This window comes from Pseudophryne corroboree, chromosome 1, assembly GCF_028390025.1.
Source record: "Pseudophryne corroboree isolate aPseCor3 chromosome 1, aPseCor3.hap2, whole genome shotgun sequence".
Classification (NCBI taxonomy): Eukaryota; Metazoa; Chordata; class Amphibia; order Anura; family Myobatrachidae; genus Pseudophryne; species Pseudophryne corroboree.
In genome coordinates this window covers 204,023,525-204,044,704 of record NC_086444.1, presented here as the reverse complement: position 1 = coordinate 204,044,704, position 21,180 = coordinate 204,023,525, and the positions used below count along the sequence as shown (strand labels likewise).

Genomic DNA, 21,180 nt, shown 5'->3' with positions numbered 1-21,180 from the left:
TTTTGGCAAAACCTAACCGAATTTTTTTTGTCGGATTCGGGTGTGTTTTGGATTCGGGTGTTTTTTTCCAAAAAACCTAAAAAACAGCTTAAATCATAGAATTTGGGGGTCATTTTGATCCCAAAGTATTATTAACCTCAAAAACCATAATTTCCACTCATTTTCAGTCTATTCTGAATACCTCACACCTCACAATATTATTTTTAGTCCTAAAATTTGCACCGAGGTCGCTGGATGACTAAGCTAAGCGACCCTAGTGGCCGACACAAACACCTGGCCCATCTAGGAGTGGCACTGCAGTGTCACGCAGGATGTCCCTTCCAAAAAACCCTCCCCAAACAGCACATGACGCAAAGAAAAAAAGAGGCGCAATGAGGTAGCTGTGTGAGTAAGATAAGCGACCCTAGTGGCCGACACAAACACCGGGCCCATCTAGGAGTGTCACTGCAGTGTCACGCAGGATGTCCCTTCCAAAAAACCCTCCCCAAACAGCACATGACGCAAAGAAAAAAAGAGGCGCAATGAGGTAGCTGTGTGAGTAAGATAAGCGACCCTAGTGGCCGACACAAACACCGGGCCCATCTAGGAGTGTCACTGCAGTGTCACGCAGGATGTCCCTTCCAAAAAACCCTCCCCAAACAGCACATGACGCAAAGAAAAAAAGAGGCGCAATGAGGTAGCTGTGTGAGTAAGATAAGCGACCCTAGTGGCCGACACAAACACCGGGCCCATCTAGGAGTGTCACTGCAGTGTCACGCAGGATGTCCCTTCCAAAAAACCCTCCCCAAACAGCACATGACGCAAAGAAAAAAAGAGGCGCAATGAGGTAGCTGTGCGAGTAAGATAAGCGACCCTAGTGGCCGACACAAACACCGGGCCCATCTAGGAGTGTCACTGCAGTGTCACGCAGGATGTCCCTTCCAAAAAACCCTCCCCAAACAGCACATGACGCAAAGAAAAAAAGAGGCGCAATGAGGTAGCTGTGTGAGTAAGATAAGCGACCCTAGTGGCCGACACAAACACCGGGCCAATCTAGGAGTGGCACTGCAGTGTCACGCAGGATGTCCCTTCCAAAAAACCCTCCCCAAACAGCACATGACGCAAAGAAAAATTAAAGAAAAAAGAGGTGCAAGATGGAATTGTCCTTGGGCCCTCCCACCCACCCTTATGTTGTATAAACAGGACATGCACACTTTAACCAACCCATCATTTCAGTGACAGGGTCTGTCACACGACTGTGACTGATATGACGGGTTGGTTTGGACCCCCACCAAAAAAGAAGCAATTAATCTCTCCTTGCACAAACTGGCTCTACAGAGGCAAGATGTCCACCTCATCATCATCCTCCGATATATCACCGTGTACATCCCCCTCCTCACAGATTATCAATTCGTCCCCACTGGAATCCACCATCTCAGCTCCCTGTGTACTTTGTGGAGGCAATTGCTGCTGGTCAATGTCTCCGCGGAGGAATTGATTATAATTCATTTTAATGAACATCATCTTCTCCACATTTTCTGGATGTAACCTCGTACGCCGATTGCTGACAAGGTGAGCGGCGGCACTAAACACTCTTTCGGAGTACACACTTGTGGGAGGGCAACTTAGGTAGAATAAAGCCAGTTTGTGCAAGGGCCTCCAAATTGCCTCTTTTTCCTGCCAGTATAAGTACGGACTGTGTGACGTGCCTACTTGGATGCGGTCACTCATATAATCCTCCACCATTCTTTCAATGTTGAGAGAATCATATGCAGTGACAGTAGACGACATGTCCGTAATCGTTGTCAGGTCCTTCAGTCCGGACCAGATGTCAGCATCAGCAGTCGCTCCAGACTGCCCTGCATCACCGCCAGCGGGTGGGCTCGGAATTCTGAGCCTTTTCCTCGCACCCCCAGTTGCGGGAGAATGTGAAGGAGGAGATGTTGACAGGTCGCGTTCCGCTTGACTTGACAATTTTCTCACCAGCAGGTCTTTCAACCCCAGCAGACTTGTGTCTGCCGGAAAGAGAGATCCAAGGTAGGCTTTAAATCTAGGATCGAGCACGGTGGCCAAAATGTAGTGCTCTGATTTCAACAGATTGACCACCCGTGAATCCTTGTTAAGCGAATTAAGGGCTCCATCCACAAGTCCCACATGCCTAGCGGAATCGCTCCGTGTTAGCTCCTCCTTCAATGTCTCCAGCTTCTTCTGCAAAAGCCTGATGAGGGGAATGACCTGACTCAGGCTGGCAGTGTCTGAACTGACTTCACATGTGGCAAGTTCAAAGGGCATCAGAACCTTGCACAACGTTGAAATCATTCTCCACTGCGCTTGAGACAGGTGCATTCCACCTCCTATATCGTGCTCAATTGTATAGGCTTGAATGGCCTTTTGCTGCTCCTCCAACCTCTGAAGCATATAGAGGGTTGAATTCCACCTCGTTACCACTTCTTGCTTCAGATGATGGCAGGGCAGGTTCAGTAGTTTTTGGTGGTGCTCCAGTCTTCTGTACGTGGTGCCTGTACGCCGAAAGTGTCCCGCAATTCTTCTGGCCACCGACAGCATCTCTTGCACGCCCCTGTCGTTTTTTAAAAAATTCTGCACCACCAAATTCAAGGTATGTGCAAAACATGGGACGTGCTGGAATTTGCCCATATTTAATGCACACACAATATTGCTGGCGTTGTCCGATGCCACAAATCCACAGGAGAGTCCAATTGGGGTAAGCCATTCCGCGATGATCTTCCTCAGTTGCCGTAAGAGGTTTTCAGCTGTGTGCGTATTCTGGAAACCGGTGATACAAAGCGTAGCCTGCCTAGGAAAGAGTTGGCGTTTGCGAGATGCTGCTACTGGTGCCGCCGCTGCTGTTCTTGCGGCGGGAGTCCATACATCTACCCAGTGGGCTGTCACAGTCATATAGTCCTGACCCTGCCCTGCTCCACTTGTCCACATGTCCGTGGTTAAGTGGACATTGGGTACAGCTGCATTTTTTAGGACACTGGTGACTCTTTTTCTGAGGTCTGTGTACATTTTCGGTATCGCCTGCCTAGAGAAATAGAACCTAGATGGTATTTGGTACCGGGGACACAGTACCTCCAACAAGTCTCTAGTTGGCTCTGCAGTAATGATGGATACCGGAACCACGTTTCTCACCACCCAGGATGCCAAGGCCTCAGTTATCCGCTTTGCAGTAGGATGACTGCTGTGATATTTCATCTTCCTCGCAAAGGACTGTTGGACAGTCAATTGCTTGGTGGAAGTAGTAAAAGTGGTCTTACGACTTCCCCTCTGGGATGACCATCGACTCCCAGCAGCAACAACAGCAGCGCCAGCAGCAGTAGGCGTTACACGCAAGGATGCATCGGAGGAATCCCAGGCAGGAGAGGAATCGTCAGAATTGCCAGTGACATGGCCTGCAGGACTATTGGCATTCCTGGGGAAGGAGGAAATTGACACTGAGGGAGTTGGTGGGGTGGTTTGCGTGAGCTTGGTTACAAGAGGAAGGGATTTACTGGTCAGTGGACTGCTTCCGCTGTCGCCCAAAGTTTTTGAACTTGTCACTGACTTATTATGAATGCGCTGCAGGTGACGTATAAGGGAGGATGTTCCGAGGTGGTTAACGTCCTTACCCCTACTTATTACAGCTTGACAAAGGCAACACACGGCTTGACACCTGTTGTCCGCATTTCTGTTGAAATACTTCCACACCGAAGAGCTGATTTTTTTGGTATTTTCACCAGGCATGTCAGTGGCCATATTCCTCCCACGGACAACAGGTGTCTCCCCGGGTGCCTGACTTAAACAAACCACCTCACCATCAGAATCCTCCTGGTCAATTTCCTCCCCAGCGCCAGCAACACCCATATCCTCCTCATCCTGGTGTACTTCAACACTGACATCTTCAATCTGACTATCAGGAACTGGACTGCGGGTGCTCCTTCCAGCACTTGCAGGGGGCGTGCAAATGGTGGAAGGCGCATGCTCTTCACGTCCAGTGTTGGGAAGGTCAGGCATCGCAACCGACACAATTGGACTCTCCTTGTGGATTTGGGATTTCGAAGAACGCACAGTTCTTTGCGGTGCTTTTGCCAGCTTGAGTCTTTTCAGTTTTCTAGCGAGAGGCTGAGTGCTTCCATCCTCATGTGAAGCTGAACCACTAGCCATGAACATAGGCCAGGGCCTCAGCCGTTCCTTGCCACTCCGTGTGGTAAATGGCATATTGGCAAGTTTACGCTTCTCCTCCGACAATTTTATTTTAGGTTTTGGAGTCCTTTTTTTACTGATATTTGGTGTTTTGGATTTGACATGCTCTGTACTATGACATTGGGCATCGGCCTTGGCAGACGACGTTGCTGGCATTTCATCGTCTCGGCCATGACTAGTGGCAGCAGCTTCAGCACGAGGTGGAAGTGGATCTTGATCTTTCCCTAATTTTGGAACCTCAACATTTTTGTTCTCCATATTTTAATAGGCACAACTAAAAGGCACCTCAGGTAAACAATGGAGATGGATGGATACTAGTATACAATTATGGATGGACTGCCGAGTGCCGACACAGAGGTAGCTACAGCCGTGGACTACCGTACTGTACTGTGTCTGCTGCTAATATAGACTGGTTGATAATGAGATGTAGTATGTATAAAGAAGAAAGAAAAAAAAACCACGGGTAGGTGGTATACAATTATGGATGGACTGCCGAGTGCCGACACAGAGATAGCTACAGCCGTGGACTACCGTACTGTACTGTGTCTGCTGCTAATATAGACTGGATGATAATGAGATGTAGTATGTATAAAGAAGAAAGAAAAAAAAAACCACGGGTAGGTGGTATACAATTATGGATGGACTGCCGAGTGCCGACACAGAGGTAGCTACAGCCGTGGACTACCGTACTGTACTGTGTCTGCTGCTAATATAGACTGGTTGATAATGAGATGTAGTATGTATAAAGAAGAAAGAAAAAAAAACCACGGGTAGGTGGTATACAATTATGGATGGACTGCCGAGTGCCGACACAGAGGTAGCTACAGCCGTGGACTACCGTACTGTACTGTGTCTGCTGCTAATATAGACTGGTTGATAATGAGATGTAGTATGTATAAAGAAGAAAGAAAAAAAAAACCACGGGTAGGTGGTATACAATTATGGATGGACTGCCGAGTGCCGACACAGAGGTAGCTACAGCCGTGGACTACCGTACTGTACTGTGTCTGCTGCTAATATAGACTGGATGATAATGAGATGTAGTATGTATAAAGAAGAAAGAAAAAAAAAACCACGGGTAGATGGTATACAATTATGGATGGACTGCCGAGTGCCGACACAGAGGTAGCTACAGCCGTGGACTACCGTATTGTACTGTGTCTGCTGCTAATATAGACTGGATGATAATGAGATGTAGTATGTATAAAGAAGAAAGAAAAAAAAAACCACGGGTAGGTGGTATACAATTATGGATGGACTGCCGAGTGCCGACACAGAGGTAGCTACAGCCGTGGACTACCGTACTGTACTGTGTCTGCTGCTAATATAGACTGGTTGATAATGAGATGTAGTATGTATAAAGAAGAAAGAAAAAAAAACCACGGGTAGGTGGTATACAATTATGGATGGACTGCCGAGTGCCGAGTGCCGACACAGAGGTAGCTACAGCCGTGGACTACCGTACTGTACTGTGTCTGCTGCTAATATAGACTGGATGATAATGAGATGTAGTATGTATAAAGAAGAAAGAAAAAAAAAACCACGGGTAGGTGGTATACAATTATGGATGGACTGCCGAGTGCCGACACAGAGGTAGCTACAGCCGTGGACTACCGTACTGTACTGTGTCTGCTGCTAATATAGACTGGATGATAATGAGATGTAGTATGTATGTATAAAGAAGAAGAAAAAAAAAACCACGGGTAGGTGGTATACAATTATGGATGGACTGCCGAGTGCCGACACAGAGGTAGCTACAGCCGTGAACTACCGTACTGTGTCTGCTGCTAATATAGACTGGTTGATAATGAGATGTAGTATGTATAAAGAAGAAAAAAAAAAAAAAAACACGGGTAGGTGGTATACAATTATGGATGGACTGCCGAGTGCCGACACAGAGGTAGCTACAGCCGTGGACTACCATACTGTACTGTGTCTGCTGCTAATATAGACTGGATGATAATGAGATGTAGTATGTATAAAGAAGAAAGAAAAAAAAACCACGGGTAGGTGGTATACAATTATGGATGGACTGCCGAGTGCCGACACAGAGGTAGCTACAGCCGTGAACTACCGTACTGTGTCTGCTGCTAGTATAGACTGGATGATAAATAATGATATAAAAAATATATATATATCACTACTGCAGCCGGACAGGTATATATTATATAATGACGGACCTGCTGGACACTGTCTGTCAGCAGAATGAGTTTTTTAATTTTTATAGAATAAAAAAACACCACACAAGTCACACGACGAGTGTACTTTTTCAGGCAGACATTCAATCACAATATACTATACTGGTGGTCAGTGTGGTCAGGTCACTGGTCACAGTGGTCAGTGGTCAGTCACACTGGCAGTGGCACTCTGGCAGCAAAAGTGTGCACTGTTTAATATGTACTCCTGGCTCCTGCTATAACCTATAACTGCTCCCCAGTCTCCCCCACAATTAAGCTGTGTGAGCACAGTCAGATATTATACATAGATGATGCAGCACACTGGGCTGAGCACAGATATGGTATGTGAGTGTGACTGAGTCACTGTGTATCGTTTTTTTCAGGCAGAGAACAAGAACAGAACGGATTATTAAATAATAATAAATTATAAGACTGCACTGGTGGTCAGGTCACTGGTCATCAGTCACTAGTATAACTCCTCCTAAGCTCCAGTAAGTAAATGAAGTGTCTCACTCTCACTCTCCTATCTATTTTAATTTCTAAACGGAGAGGACGCCAGCCACGTCCTCTCCCTATCAATCTCAATGCACGTGTGAAAATGGCCGCGACGCGCGGCTCCTTATATAGAATCCGAGTCTCGCGATAGAATCCGAGCCTCGCGAGAATCCGACAGCGTGATGATGACGTTCGGGCGCGCTCGGGTTAACCGAGCAAGGCGGGAAGATCCGAGTCGCTCGGACCCGTGTAAAAAAACATGAAGTTCGGGCGGGTTCGGATTCAGAGAAACCGAACCCGCTCATCTCTAAAAATAATACTAGTATGGTATAAGCCCATACTACACAGTTATTCACATGTGTAGTTTGTAGTTATTCATAGGTTTATAAGTTTTGATTTAAACCTCTTACATGCTGATTATCTGAAATAACTTTGAGGGTAATTCAGACCTGATTATAGCAGCTACGATCAGTAACTCAGACATGCGGGGGGACGCCCAGCACAGGGCTAGTCCGCCCCGCATGTCTAGCTCTGCCCTGCCACACAAGTACAAAAGCATCACACAGCAGCGATGCTTTTGTACTTGAGTAGCTCCCTACCAGCGCAGCTCCTTGCTGTCCGGGTCGCAGCAGCTGCATGTGACGTCACGGGGCCACAACAGCCCGTCCCCCGCATGGTCCGGGCACGCCTGCATTGCCCAGACCACACCCCTAAAACGGCGGACCCCCTAATCAGGCAGAGGCGATCGCAGGGCTGAGATGGCCGTCAGCTGTCTGGCATGCGCAGTTCAGAACTGATCGGCTGCTGAGCGAAAATGCACAGCAGCGATCAGGTCTGAATTAGTCCCCATGTGTACTGCAGGTGTGGCAGATATAACATGTGCAGAGAGAGTTAGATTTGGGTGGGTTATATTGTTTCTGTGCAGGGTAAATACTGCCTGCTTTGTTTTTACACTGCAATTTAGATTTGTTTGAACACACCCCACCCAAATCTAACTCTCTCTGCACATGTTATACAGTATCTGCCCCCCTCTGCAGTGCACATGGTTTTTCCCAACTGCTAACAAATTTGCTGCTACGATCAGGTCTGAATTAGGCCCCTGGTGTCATTTAAGCACATTTCAGTTGACAGTTATGGGACCTGTGTTTTATTCTCCCTGAGTAAATTATCTGTATGCTTTACCAATCATTCCTTATAGGCCCTTAATGCAATTTAGCAATGACTAATAGTAAAGCATCATAGTAGTAGTGACAGAAGCTTTTACCAGTTGTCGTTAAATGGCTGAGGGAGGGGGGGTGCAGTGTATATCTATCTATCTACCTATTTATCCAGGGATGTAACTAAGTGGCACACAACACATATGTCTGTGGTAATGTGTAAAAGGGGGACTCTACCTGCTGTATTGTCTAAAAGGGGACTCTGCCTGCCGTAATGTGTAAAAAGGGGAACTCTATCTGCCGTAATGTGTAAAAAGTAGACTCTGCCTGCCGTAATGTGTAAAAGGAGGCTCTACCTGCCGTAATGTGTTAAAGGAGGCTCTACTTGCCGTAATGTGTAAAAGGGGACGCTGTCTGCTGTAATGTGTAAAAAGGGTGACTCTACCTGCTGTAATGTGTAAAAAGGGGACTCTGCCTGCCGTAATGTGTAAAAAGAGGCACTGCCTGCCGTAATGTGTGAAAAGGGGACTCTGCTTGCCGTCATTTGTAAAAAGCGACTCTGCCTGCCTAATGTGTAAAAAGGGGACTCCGCCTGCCGTAATGTGTAAAAGGAGGCTCTACTTGCAGTAATGTGTAAAAGGCAGCTCTACCTGCCGTAATGTGTAAAAGGGGACTCTGTCTGCCGTATTGTGTAAAAAAGGGGACTCTACCTGCCGTAATGTGAAAAAAGGGGACTCTGCCGTAATGTGTAAAAAGGGGGACTCTGCCTGCCATAATGTGTAAAAGGGTACTCTGCCGTAATGTGTGAAAAGGGGGACTCTACCTGCTGTAATGTGTAAAAAGGGGACTCTGCTTGCCGTAATATGTAAAAGGAGGCTCTACTTGCCGTTATATGTAAAAGGGGACTTGTCTGCCATAATGTGTAAAAGGGGACTTTGCCTGCCGTAATGTGTAAAACGTGGACTCTTCCTGATGTAATGTGTAAAAGGGGATCTACGTGATGTAGTGGCGCTACTGTGCAGTGTAATTTGAATAATGGAGACTACTATGCACCGTAATATGAATTGGTATTATTTTGTGGCCACACTCCTTCCCCATGAAGCCATGCCCCTATATTTTTGGCACGCGTCTATGGCATGCACTGGCCCTGTTTTAAATAGGAGGGGGGTGGGGCACCGATGCCGTTTCTTGCACACAGCACTAAAATGTCTAGTTACGGCACAGCCAAGAACTTGGTATGCCCAATTTGTACTCAACACATCCATTATACCTCACCACCCCGGTGTACCACATAACGTAATAGATATCGGGATAGTAGTAGTACGGTCCTTACACACTCTGAGGAATATGGTTACATTTGAATTGCTATATACTAAAATCTCAAAGTTACAATAATATAACATTCCTTTGTTTTCTTTTTAATAAATGAATAAAGGTGCAATTAACATATATACATTTTTATTGACTCAATTTGTGAATATAATTAATTTGTGAATTCAGTACTTTAGATTCTCAATTTTTTACTTAGCCCTCTTTCTTTCCTCCCATTCTTTTCTATATTTTGAAATGCCATGTTATTATCTTATATGTATGTTTTCAATTGAAATGAATAGAGAATATTTTATTCCAAATAATTTTTTTATGTTGTCAGTTGTCACCTTCAAAACAGATAATAGAATATTTCTTTGAGCTTTAGGGGGCCTTGAGGATTTAGTTTGGCCATCCTTTCTGGACAATGGCATTTAACATAATGCAACCTACAATATAATTGAAATAACACAGAGGCATAGAAATCCAAAAAAGGGGTAAACTTTTATTTCAACTGAAACGGGGGGCAGAGAAATCATACCCTTAACTTACTACCCAGTCAAAACAGAATGGGGGTTATAATAACTATTAAAGGGGCAGTGGTCTCTGAGATGATACTCTCAGAAGGTGCTGGGGGCATTAGCCTCTCAGATGGTAATGGGGGCATTGACTCTCAGATGGTGCTGGAGGCACTAACCTCTCACATGGTGCTGGGGTGCTGACCTCTCAGATAATGCTGAGGGTGTTGGCCTCTCAGTTGTTACTGGGGTGTAGGCTTCTCATTTGCTGCCAAGAGCAGCTGGCCTGTCTGATGGTACTGGGAACCTTCTGGCCTGTCACATGGAGCAGAAAGCCAACTGGCCTATCAGAAAGTGCTGGGGCCTCTCTAGACTGTCGATTGTTGCTGGGGTACTCTGGTTTGTCAGATTGTGCTGGAGGCACAATAGCCTGTCAGATGGTGCTGGGGACCTCTAGTTTGTCATATGGTGGTGGGGGTCCCCTAGCCATTCAGATGGCAGATGGCACTGGGGGCCCACTGGCCTGTCCGTTGGTGCTGGGGGCACACTGGCCTGTCTGATAGCACCGAGTGTCCACTGGCCTGTCCAATGGTGCTGAGAGTCCTCTGGCCTGTCTGATGGCCTGGGGGCCCACTGGTCTGTTTGACGGTGCTGGGGGCCTCTGGCCTATCTGATGGCATTGGAGGCCTGCTGGCCTGTCAGATGGCACTGGGAGACTGCTGGCCTGTCAGGTGGTGCAGGAGGCCCACTGGACTATCAGTAAGTGCTAGGGCCTCTCTGAATTGTCTGATTGTTGCTTGGGTCCTCAGGCCAGTCAGATGGTGCTGGGGCCCTCTGGCCTGTCTGATGGTGCTGGGGGCCCTGTGGCATGTCTGAAAATGCTGGCTGACAACTGGCGTTTCAGATATCGCTGGTGGCCCTAGGGCCTGTCTGATGGTCTGGGGGCCCGCGGCATATCAGATGGCACTGGGGGCCTGCTAGCATGTCTGATGGTGCTGGGGGTCCTCTGGCTTCTCTGATGGAGCTGGGGGCCTTCTGGCCTGTCCGAAGGAGTTGGGGGTCTTTTGGTCTGTCTGATGATGCTGGCGGCCTTCTGCCTGTCAAATGGTGCAAAGGGCCTTCTGGTCTGTCTGATGATGCTGGGGGCCTTTTGGCCTGTCTGATGGTGTTAGGGGCCTTCTGGCCTGTCAAATTGAGCTAGGGGCCTTCTGGCATATCAAATGAAATGGGGGGCCTTCTGGCCTGTCTGATAGCACTGGGGGCATGCTCAGTGGCGGAAGTACCGGAGCCTACGGAGTTGGTTGCCGCCGGGCTCCTTCTCCATTGCCTCTGCTCACTTCAGCCACTGTCACTGTGTGCCAGTCAAGCCGCGCAGCGATGAGCAGCTCAGCAGCTCTTAATCCGTGTCAGGGGAGGCGGGGTTACCCAGCAGTGTCAGAGTGCCCGCCCCGTCAGCCCGGCTCCCACACACAGAGCCAACCGATCCAGCCTCCTTCCCCACCGCAGTCTTGTGCTGTACTGTATCCTGTAGCACAGTGACATGGCTGGATGGCATGCTGTGGATGCGGGAATAAGCGTCCTCTTGCTCTCATCACTGGGATAGGTGCTGCATCCCGTAGGCATGGGGGGGGCTGTTTGGATATAAGTAAGAGGGAGCGGAGTGTGTGCGGGTCCCCAGGGGAGTCTGAGTGAGCGGCATTCCATGGCTCTGTGCGGCCCAGGGCTCTAGAGAAGAGTGTAGCAGTATATTGTGCCCAAAGATAATACATGACACTCTGTGAAAGTATTACTATATAGGCAGTGGCAAACAACAGGTTCTCATAGTCCTGATACCTGCACAACCCCTGTAGTGTTCCAGGTCACTGTTACAGTATATACTGTATGTTAAACAAGACTGGGTGTTGGCAGCACAGTGAGTAGTGCTTTGGGCCTCAAATACTGTCAACATACTGGTTCATCACTTTCCTATCACTGTTAATCCGCAGTCAGGGCAGAGAGGTCCTTGTATAGGCCCTTATCTCTCAAAGTGTAACCTTCATAGTGCTCCACAACATGGCTGCCTCACCTGGTACACAATCGTGGATGGAATGAAAAATACATGGACCTGACGGTTATGTTGGGATCCCACTCCTAGCGTTAGGTCGCTGCAACCACCCATTCTCTTTAGGCATAACCTATTCCACCCAGGGTAATCCTATGTAGTATGCTGAAGATGGCTGCCTCACCTGGTACCTTTTGTGGGTGAAATGGACAACCTGTGGAAGTTATTACCAAAAAATATCTGCACCAACCCTGCATATAATGTGCTTCCTAGAATTTTTATCTTTAACTGTTCCTGTGTGTTTTTTCAAATTGCTCTAATTCTAAATCTTTTGTACAATGTACCATGTTTGCTGTGTGTGTGTGTGTGCGCATATGTAGCTATGTAAGTAAGTATGTATATATGTGACTATGTGTGCATATATGACTGTGTGTTTATGTATATATGTGGCTGTGTGTGTGTGCGCGCATATGTGGCTGTGTGTGTTGGTGGTGGAAGTGAGGAGGGGGGGCACCATTATTCTGTTCCACCTCCGGGTGTCTGATATGAACTTACACCCCTGGGCATGCTTGCCTGTATGATGGTGCTGAGGGCATGCTGGCCTGTCCAATGGAGCTGGGAGCCTTCTGGCCTGTCCAATGAAGCTGGGGGCCTTCTGGCCTGTCTGATGGTGCTCAGGGCCTTCCTGACTGTCAAATTGACACCTGTGGTGTCCTTGATGTAGTAGGGGAGAGTTAGGACATGATGTCTAAGATGTACATCTAAAAAGCAGTTGGATTTTTCTAGGAGACCACTTCATTTCCAGATATTATAGGTCTCCCCGGTGGATTTGTCAGATTTTTGTGTACTTTTGGCAGTAAGTAGAAGGTAGGTGTTTGGGGATGTATTGTATTCAGATAGTCCCATTCTATTTTAGTGATGGTACCAAGTTGCAGATATCTGTCAATGATTCTCATGTATTTTGTTTAGAAATTTTGTGTGGGATCAAATAAGGTAGTTTTATAGCAAGAAGTATCCTTTAATTGGCAACCTGTTTCTTTAAGGTATAGATCATTGGGTCAGATCACAATATTTACGCCTTTGTCTGATGATTTTATAAGGACATCATCCCATCCTTGGATATGTTTTAAGGCATTTCTCTGGGAGTTTGTTAGATTAGTCATTTTCTGCGATGGAGCTTTTATTGTTTATAAAGTTTATCGAAATCCTGTGCGACGAGATTGAGAAAAACCTTAATCTCTGGACATGACTGTTCTGAAGGAAAAAATGTAGACTTGTTTTTGCATATTGGTCGCTTTTATTGTGAAGCCTGCTCATCAGTAGGTTCTTCCTGTTCATCTGGGAGTTCTTCCAGAATCTCAAGGGCCTCATTTTCTTGCTGGGACAATGTGTCTAAGGATGTGGTTTCTAGCATTGTATCCCGATCTCTCTTACTAAAATGTTTGATTAATAATAATTTATGACCAAATAGTCGAAGACTAGTTTCCCATTTAAAGCGATCAAACATAGGGGTTGGGGAAAATGAGATACCTTTTTTCAGGACTGAAATTTGATCTGGAGTCAATGTATGCAAGGATACAGTAGGTTAATGATTGTAAGAGTGAACAAAGGTAATTCAGTTATTTCTTCCATCTGGGTGGATAACGGTTTGGTTGTGGGGATCTTCATCTCCCTCTTGCTTTTCTTCCTCCTGCTCCGCCTCGTTTTTGTCCTGCGGAGCATCCACAGGGGTTACCACTGATGTCCTCTAAAAAAGAGGACGAAGAGGAGGCAGCAAAGGATTGAGAATTAATATTTCTGGAATATAATTCCCTCGTATCAGTATCTTCAGTATCAGAGGGTTCAACCTCAGATATTGTCTGATGGTGCTGGGGGCCTGCTGGCCTGTCTGACGGTGCTGGGGGCCTACTGGCCTGTCTGATGTCTGATGGTCCTGGGGGCCACTGGCCTGTCTTATGGCGCTGGAGGCCTACTGGCCTGTCTGATGGTGCTGGCTGTCTGCTGGCCTGTCTGATGGTGATGGGGATCTGCTGGCCTGTCCGATGGTGCTGGGGACCACTGGCCTGTCTAATGGTGCTGGCGGTCTTCTGGCCAGTTTGATGATGCAGGGGGCTCTCTGGCCTGTCTGATGGGGCTGGGGGCCTTCTGGTCTGTCTATTTGTTTTGAATAGACAGATGAAAGTACCTACTGTATTATTTGTATGGCCATGATTTTGGTTTTTTATTCTGTCTACACTATTTACGTTTGCTGCCTTGTTTAGTGATTTCCAGGAAATATTTTACACTTTGATAAGCTAACATTCGCTCACTCCTCCATTTTCCCCAACACTTAAACACTTTATTCCATTAACAGTTTTGTAATTCTACTAACCCTGGTGTTAAACTTTCATGTCTCCAAGATTGCCCTTATTGTTCGCAACTGTTTATGACCCATGTGGCGAGAAGCTGCTTTGTTTCGCCACATACCCCTAAAGCTTTCTGCCCTCCTGCTGACCTGTATATTTATTTAGTCAGCATCTTCCCACTGTCAGCAACACAGATCTTGGCCTTTAATGCCCAATGGCCAAACATCCCCATCCTGCCCTCCCAGCCCTCTCCAAATCTAATACAGACAAATAATATTTACCTACCCACTCCACCTTCTGGTTACAGTGCCCCCAAGATCCGGGTATATACCAAGCTTCTTTTCTGAACACAGCACGTGAGTCTTAGGCTTTTCTCATTCAGTGTAAGAGGACTCAACAGTCTCAAAAGTAGAAAACTCTTTGCCAACATTAAACTAAACAGGGTATATCCAATCTACATTACAGAAATCCTCTTTGTAAAAAAATCTACATCTTCCTGAAATTCACTGTACACGGTATCACACCACACCACACTAGTGATCCGAAACAAGAAGAGAGGCAATTATGTCTGGCTATCACTTAACGTGTGATCTGTTTAACTGCTTTAGAGGTAAAGAAGTTCCCAGGAAGTCAAACACCAGATATGCACCATAGTTAATGTCAATACCATACCAGGACCAGCATTTCTTATTTAACAAATCAGTTGTGCTCATATGTAATGAATGCTATTCTTTCTAATAAGGTGCCTATCTATAATAGACAGCTTTGTCTGGCTCTATCTCCTCCCTGTGTCTGCCTCGGTGATCAAACCACCAGCATCTCACAGTAGGCATGCGGGTGATTATGTTCTATTGTCAGTGAAATATATGAATAAAAAAATCAACTGTAGAAAATCAGAATCAATTAACCCCCACCGCCCTTCCCCCGTCACATGCTGAAATTCTTAAGTCAAATTTCAACTACAAGCGACAACAACAACAACAAAAAGATTTTGGGTCTTCACATATTCCCCAATATGCAAGAAGACTTCCTGGTGCCACTTGATTCTCTCATGGTTGGGCACAAATACATGTTTCCTAAATAGACGTACCTCTTCCAGATATAGAATAGATGTCCTCTTCCTACTCTACAATATCCAGAAAGCACTCATTCGCCTAATTTGGAATATCAGACACACACACAAAACACAATATGCTGAAGAAACGTATATCTAGCTTCCTGCACATGACACAGTGACACAGATTTCACAGGTGTAAATGCATCTCCATGCCGCATCTTCCCTCCCCGCTCCACATATCCAGGTGCAAGTGACCACTAGTGCCAGAATTACACAAATCTGCATAGGTACAATCGCTGGCAGATGCTTCTTTTGGCACCAGCCCCAGTGTGTATGTAGCCTTATGCATGGGATTAAAATGATACAAATATCTGCAGTTTACTAATTCTCCCCTATCCATTTGGCGCAGGGCAAATGCCAATTGCTGTCCCTTCTTCTTCCCTTATTTCTGGTTCATAGACTGCATTCCAGAATGCTGGTTCACACCATAAAATATCTGTCTCCAATGTGTGTAGGTGATGGATCCACTTCCAGATTTGGCATATTCATTATCACTAAAATATCACAATTTCTACACTCCGCAAGGAGGGGGGGGGGGGGGGAGAGATTCCATGGCTGCAGTGTGATCTCTGCAGCTGGGCGCCCCCCTCAGGGCTGGATCTGGGGCTTTGCGCGCGCCGGGTGGCAATGGGGGCGTGGCTTCGTACAGGGGCGTGGTCATTTACGCCCCCTGTGCAGACTACTGTAGCGCTCTGAAATGTCCCCCCCGCAGCCCGCTGCTCCCCGCTGCCGCTGGCCGCTGTGAAGCCCTTTGTGGAGAGGTCCTTTAATGTACGGTGTGCGATGACATCATCGCACACCGCACAGCAAAGGTCCTCTCCACGAAGGGAAACTAGACGCGTAGCGTCTAGTTCCCTTCGTGGAGAGGACCTTTGCTGTGCGGTGCGCGATGACGTCATCGCGCACCGCACAGTAAAGGACCTCTCCACGAAGGGAAACTCTAGTTTCCCTTCACAGCGGCCAGCAGCAGCGGGGGGCAGCGGGAGGCACAGCAGCAGCGGATCTTGCCCTGGTGCGGCACCCTCCGGAAGGTGGCGCCCCGGGCAAAAGTCCTGCTTGCCCGTGGCAAGATCCGCTACTGGCCCCCCTGTAACAAGTGCCGGCAGCGGGGAGCAGCAGAGGGCTGTGGCTGCAGTGTGATGTGTGCAGCCGGGCGCCCCCCTGTAACAAGTGCCGGCAGTGGGGAGGTGCATGGGGCTGTGGCTGCAGTGTGATGTGTGCAGCCGGGCGGCCCCCTGTAACAAGGTGCTAGTGACAGGAGAAAGAGGGGGGCCCCGGCTGCAGTGTGCTTTCTGCAGCGGGCAGCAATAAGAGGTGCCAGCACTGGCGGAGGTGCTCCCGGGATAGTGTCCTGTGGTGTGGAGCGCCGCGGCTGCAGAAATCACTCTGCAGCCGGAGAGACACATGAGCCGGTGGCCGGAACACAAGGTGGAAACGCGGGGGTGGGGTGGCAGTGGCTGGCCGGCACACATATGTAAGTTGCCCGCGGAGGGGGAGAGCGGCTGGGACACATATGAGAGGAGGTGGGGGGGGGGGGGGGGGATGAGGTGCTGCTGCTTCAGTTGGAAAGTTATTACTTTCCAAAAAACTGACTTCTCAAAAAGACCAGTTTTTCGGAAGTGATAATTTTCTCATGGGCAATGATGAATCATGAAAAATTTTGTGAGAACACAATGAGAATTGAAAATTAAAAATTCTCATTGTACAATTTTTTCATGATGAATATGCCCTTTATTGTGTTGCTCTTTAAAGTTACATAAAACTGTCTTTACTTGTTAACTGCAAAGACATGGCCAAAATGTATCAATTTCAGCAGTGAACAAAATGTAAAACCAAAGCAGACAATTTACGACCATTGGCAGAGTGGCAGGACTATGTGCAGATCGGCAGGAGTCATCCAGTTGTGGCCTTTGGGAACCTGGGTGTGCCTAGACCTAATGTTTCCTCTGGTACCATAAAACGATTATATGTTTTGCATTAGCATAGTGTACGCTTAATCACTGGGAAAATTAGACATATTTTTTATTCCCTTCCTTTGCCTCCCATCCAAAGCCTGCCACATGAGACAGACGCTTCATTTTACCTTATTATAGGCCAACTGTGACTTTTACCTTTCACCAATACATGCATATTGCTGGTACAGTGTATGGACATAGGGGGTAATTCAGACCTGTTCGCAGCAGCAAATTTGTTAGCAGTTGGGCAAAACCATGGGGGTCATTCCGAGTTGATCGCTAGCTGAAAATGTTTGCTGCGCAGCGATGATGAAAAAACAGCACTTCTGCGCATGCGTATGCGGCGCAATGCGCACGCGCAACGTACTTTCACAACGGCCGATGTAGTTTACCACAAGGTCTAGCGAAGCTTTTCAGTCGCACTGCTGGCCGCAGAGTGATTGACAGGAAGTGGGCGTTTCTGGGTGTGAACTGACCGTTTTCAGGGAGTGTTCGAAAAAACGCAGGCGTACCAGGAAAAACGCAGGCGTGGCTGGGCGAACGCTGGGCGGGTGTGTGACGTCAAATCCGGAACTGAATAGTCTGTAGTGATCGCAAGTGCTGAGTAGGTCTGAAGCTACTCTGAAACTGCACAAAAATATTTTATATCCGCTGTGCGATCCTTTCGTTCGCACTTCTGCTAAGCTAAAATACACTCCCAGAGGGCGGCGGCTTAGCGTTTGCACGGCTGCTAAAAACAGCTAGCGAGCGATGAATTCGGAATGACCCCCCATGTGCACTGCAGGTGTGGCAGATATAACATTTGCAGAGAGAGTTAGATTTGGGTGGGTTATATTGTTTCTGTGCAGGGTAAATACTGGCTGCTTTATTTTTACACTGCTATTTAGATTTCAGTTTGAACACACCCCACCCAAATCTAACTGTCTCTGCTACGATCAAGTCGGAATTACCCCCATAGTCTGTCCTATAACAGTCTACACATATGCAGCGTTAGACATTAGCATGCATCATATTATACATAACCAATTTGTATTTCAGCTCTAGAAAAGGGTTACAGACACCCCCTGGGCCCTGATCTTACTTATGCAGTCTCTTAAAGCTCATCCACCAATACAGACCTGGCCACACGACCACGCAGGTCACCTATTCCGGAAAGATGTTTCCTGTCGAGGCTTTGTACGGCAAAGCTTGTTCCTGTGCTCACTGTATCCCTGGCCCGTATCTCATTTTCCAAAACCTACAACAGTGCAAAAGAAAAACCTCCATCAATGAGAATCACTATCCATCAGTCATATCATTATTGTCATGTGCTAGAAAAGTGTCTATCACAAGTGTTAATAAATGATTCTCATAAAAGCACATGATTTGCTAATTCTTATTATCTTTGGCTCACAGTTATGACCTAGTGATCGTAATACACGGAATACTTTCTTAGTAATGTACTCCTTTGTAAATAACCAGAACTTTAATGTATATTAAAGTTGTCACATCCATTTGGAATCATTATAAATTGTTGTGCCAAGAAATGTACTAAAGACGATTAAGTTAGACAATGCAATATCCCAATTTGTAATACATCATCAGTATATATATATATATATATCTTTGGTTCTGGCACCGGAGCAGCATTATCTGCTTAACTGGAGTGCCGGCTGCTGCTGGATCTATATATATATATATATATATATACATACATACATACACTGTATGTATATATATGTGTGTATATATATATATATATATATATATATATATATATACTGTATATAATGTCATTTATCAGAACATTTTTAAAAGAGCAATATGTCAGCAAGGTTACTGTTTTTTACTGGTGAAATACTTTAACTCATACATTAGCTACATTTAAAGCTATTGGTGAATGATATCTTGCAGTCATGCAGCACACAAAGCTAGAGCTATCACAAGTCTGTCTGTGACATTTGACAATTAGGTAGAAAAGGACATGTATGAATGCAGACATTGCACAGACACAGCCAGATAGATTCATCTTGAAGGTGTCAATGCTGTTTCCTCAGGTCGATGTTCACATATAAGTTGTCAGATAAGTAGTTCTCATTCCTAAAATGTTCCCAACAGGTCATGTTTTGAGGATTTTGCCGGTGGAGCAGGTGGGATATTTACTGACCCAGCAATATAGATAAGAGGTGTATGTACTAAGCATTGGAGAGAGATAAAGTGGACAGAGATAAAGTACCAACCAGCTCCTACCTGTAATTTTTCAAACATTGGGACATAGGCATCAACACTTGGAGAGTGAAGAAGTACGTAGAGATTAAGGGGCAGATGTATTATGTGGCATGAATCGTGCCGCTATAGGGATTCTTGCTTCACCTCTTTACCGAGGCAAAGAAGGAAGTATTACCAACAAGATATATAAACATCTCATTTGCTGAAGCGGGACAGTGAAAACTTCACCTTCCGGCTAACCCTCTCAGCTCCACAGCAAATCAGCCTAGTGCTGATGCTCTGTGTCTCCCTGCCTGACCGGCTCCAGTGCGTATGCCCCGAGATCTCACTACTATCACAAGATCTCACATGAAACCCTGAGCCGGCACCCGCCGCAACCAGAGGTGTAGCTAGGTACCGTGGTGCCCGGAGCAAGGGTATGCTTTGGCGCCCCCTCCCCTGTACTGAATTGGGGGCCTGGCCAACATGTGGTGGCATGTTACATTTGAAAAGAAAAAATATTTAAAAATCTTAAATTGACCTTGTGGAGGTAAGGGTGAAAGTTTCATTTGGGCACCCCCCTATGTTTAATATTGGAACAGTGCGCATTGAAAGCGCGCACCAAAATATGGGGATGTGGCTTCATGGGGAAGGGGCTTGGCCACATAATAGTACCTATTCAGATTACACCACACAGTATAGTCCGTTATTCACATTACACCACTTAGTAGTGTCCGTTACATTACACTACACAGTAATACCCCTTATACACTTTACGACACACAGTAGAGTCCCTTATACATGTTACACTTCTGTAGAGCCGCTTATACAGGTAACACCACAGTAGAGCCACTTATACATGTTACACCACAGTAGAGACGCAAATACACATTATGCCACAGTAGAGACGCAAATACACATTATGCCACAGTAGAGACGCTTATACACATTACACCACAGTAGAGACGCTTATACACAGTATGCCACAGTAGAGCCATTTATACACATTACAACACAGTAGAGCCACTTATACACATTATGCCACAGTAGAGCCACTTATACACATTATGCCACAGCAGAGCCACTTATACACATTATGCCACAGCAGAGCCACTTATACACATTATGCCACAGTAGAGACGCTTATATCAGAGAGAGAAGTGCTGCAGCAGCAGCTGGGGCAGAGAGAGGCGCTGCAGCATCAATGTAGAGAGGTGCTGCAGCAGCCGAGTAGAGTGGGGTGCTGCAGCAGCCGAGGTAGAGAGAGGTGCTGCAGCAGTTAGGGCAGAAAGAGGTGCTGCAGCATCTGGATACAGAGAGGTGCTGCAGCAGCTGGGGCATAGAGTAGTATTGCAGAACAGAAATAACCCTGCTACACAGCTACAAGCAGACAGTGAGACATATAAGAGGGCGGCAGAGCTCTTGCATGTGCTGGCTGTTAGTGTCTCCTGCTGTCGCCTCTGGTCTGCCTTGTACCCTACCTAGTCTCCGAGTCCGAATCAGTGTCCGCCCCTCTGCTTCTCCTCCTCTTGCTCTGTGGCTGCCTGTACAGCAGCCCATGGTATAGCAGACGGAGAAAGGGGGTTTGTCAGTCGGTTGCGCACCCTTTATCTTTTCCAGCGCCCGGAGCTTGCGCTCCACTGGAGCCACCCTCGCTACACCCCTGGCCGCAACAGCCAGGTAATAGGTGTCACTGGG

General features: G+C 46.8%; 1 protein-coding gene across 6 annotated transcripts in view; it reads right to left on the bottom strand.

Annotated features, from left to right (window-relative positions):
- The window catches only part of FAM81B (family with sequence similarity 81 member B), a 177,568-nt gene that overhangs the window by 94,099 nt on the left and 62,289 nt on the right, over positions 1-21,180 (bottom strand). For all 6 annotated transcript variants that reach the window (XM_063964023.1, XM_063964024.1, XM_063964025.1 and 3 more), the window contains one exon: positions 18,414-18,532. In XM_063964023.1, coding sequence (XP_063820093.1) covers positions 18,414-18,532 — 119 coding nt within the window. The remainder of the gene's footprint in view (positions 1-18,413; positions 18,533-21,180) is intronic.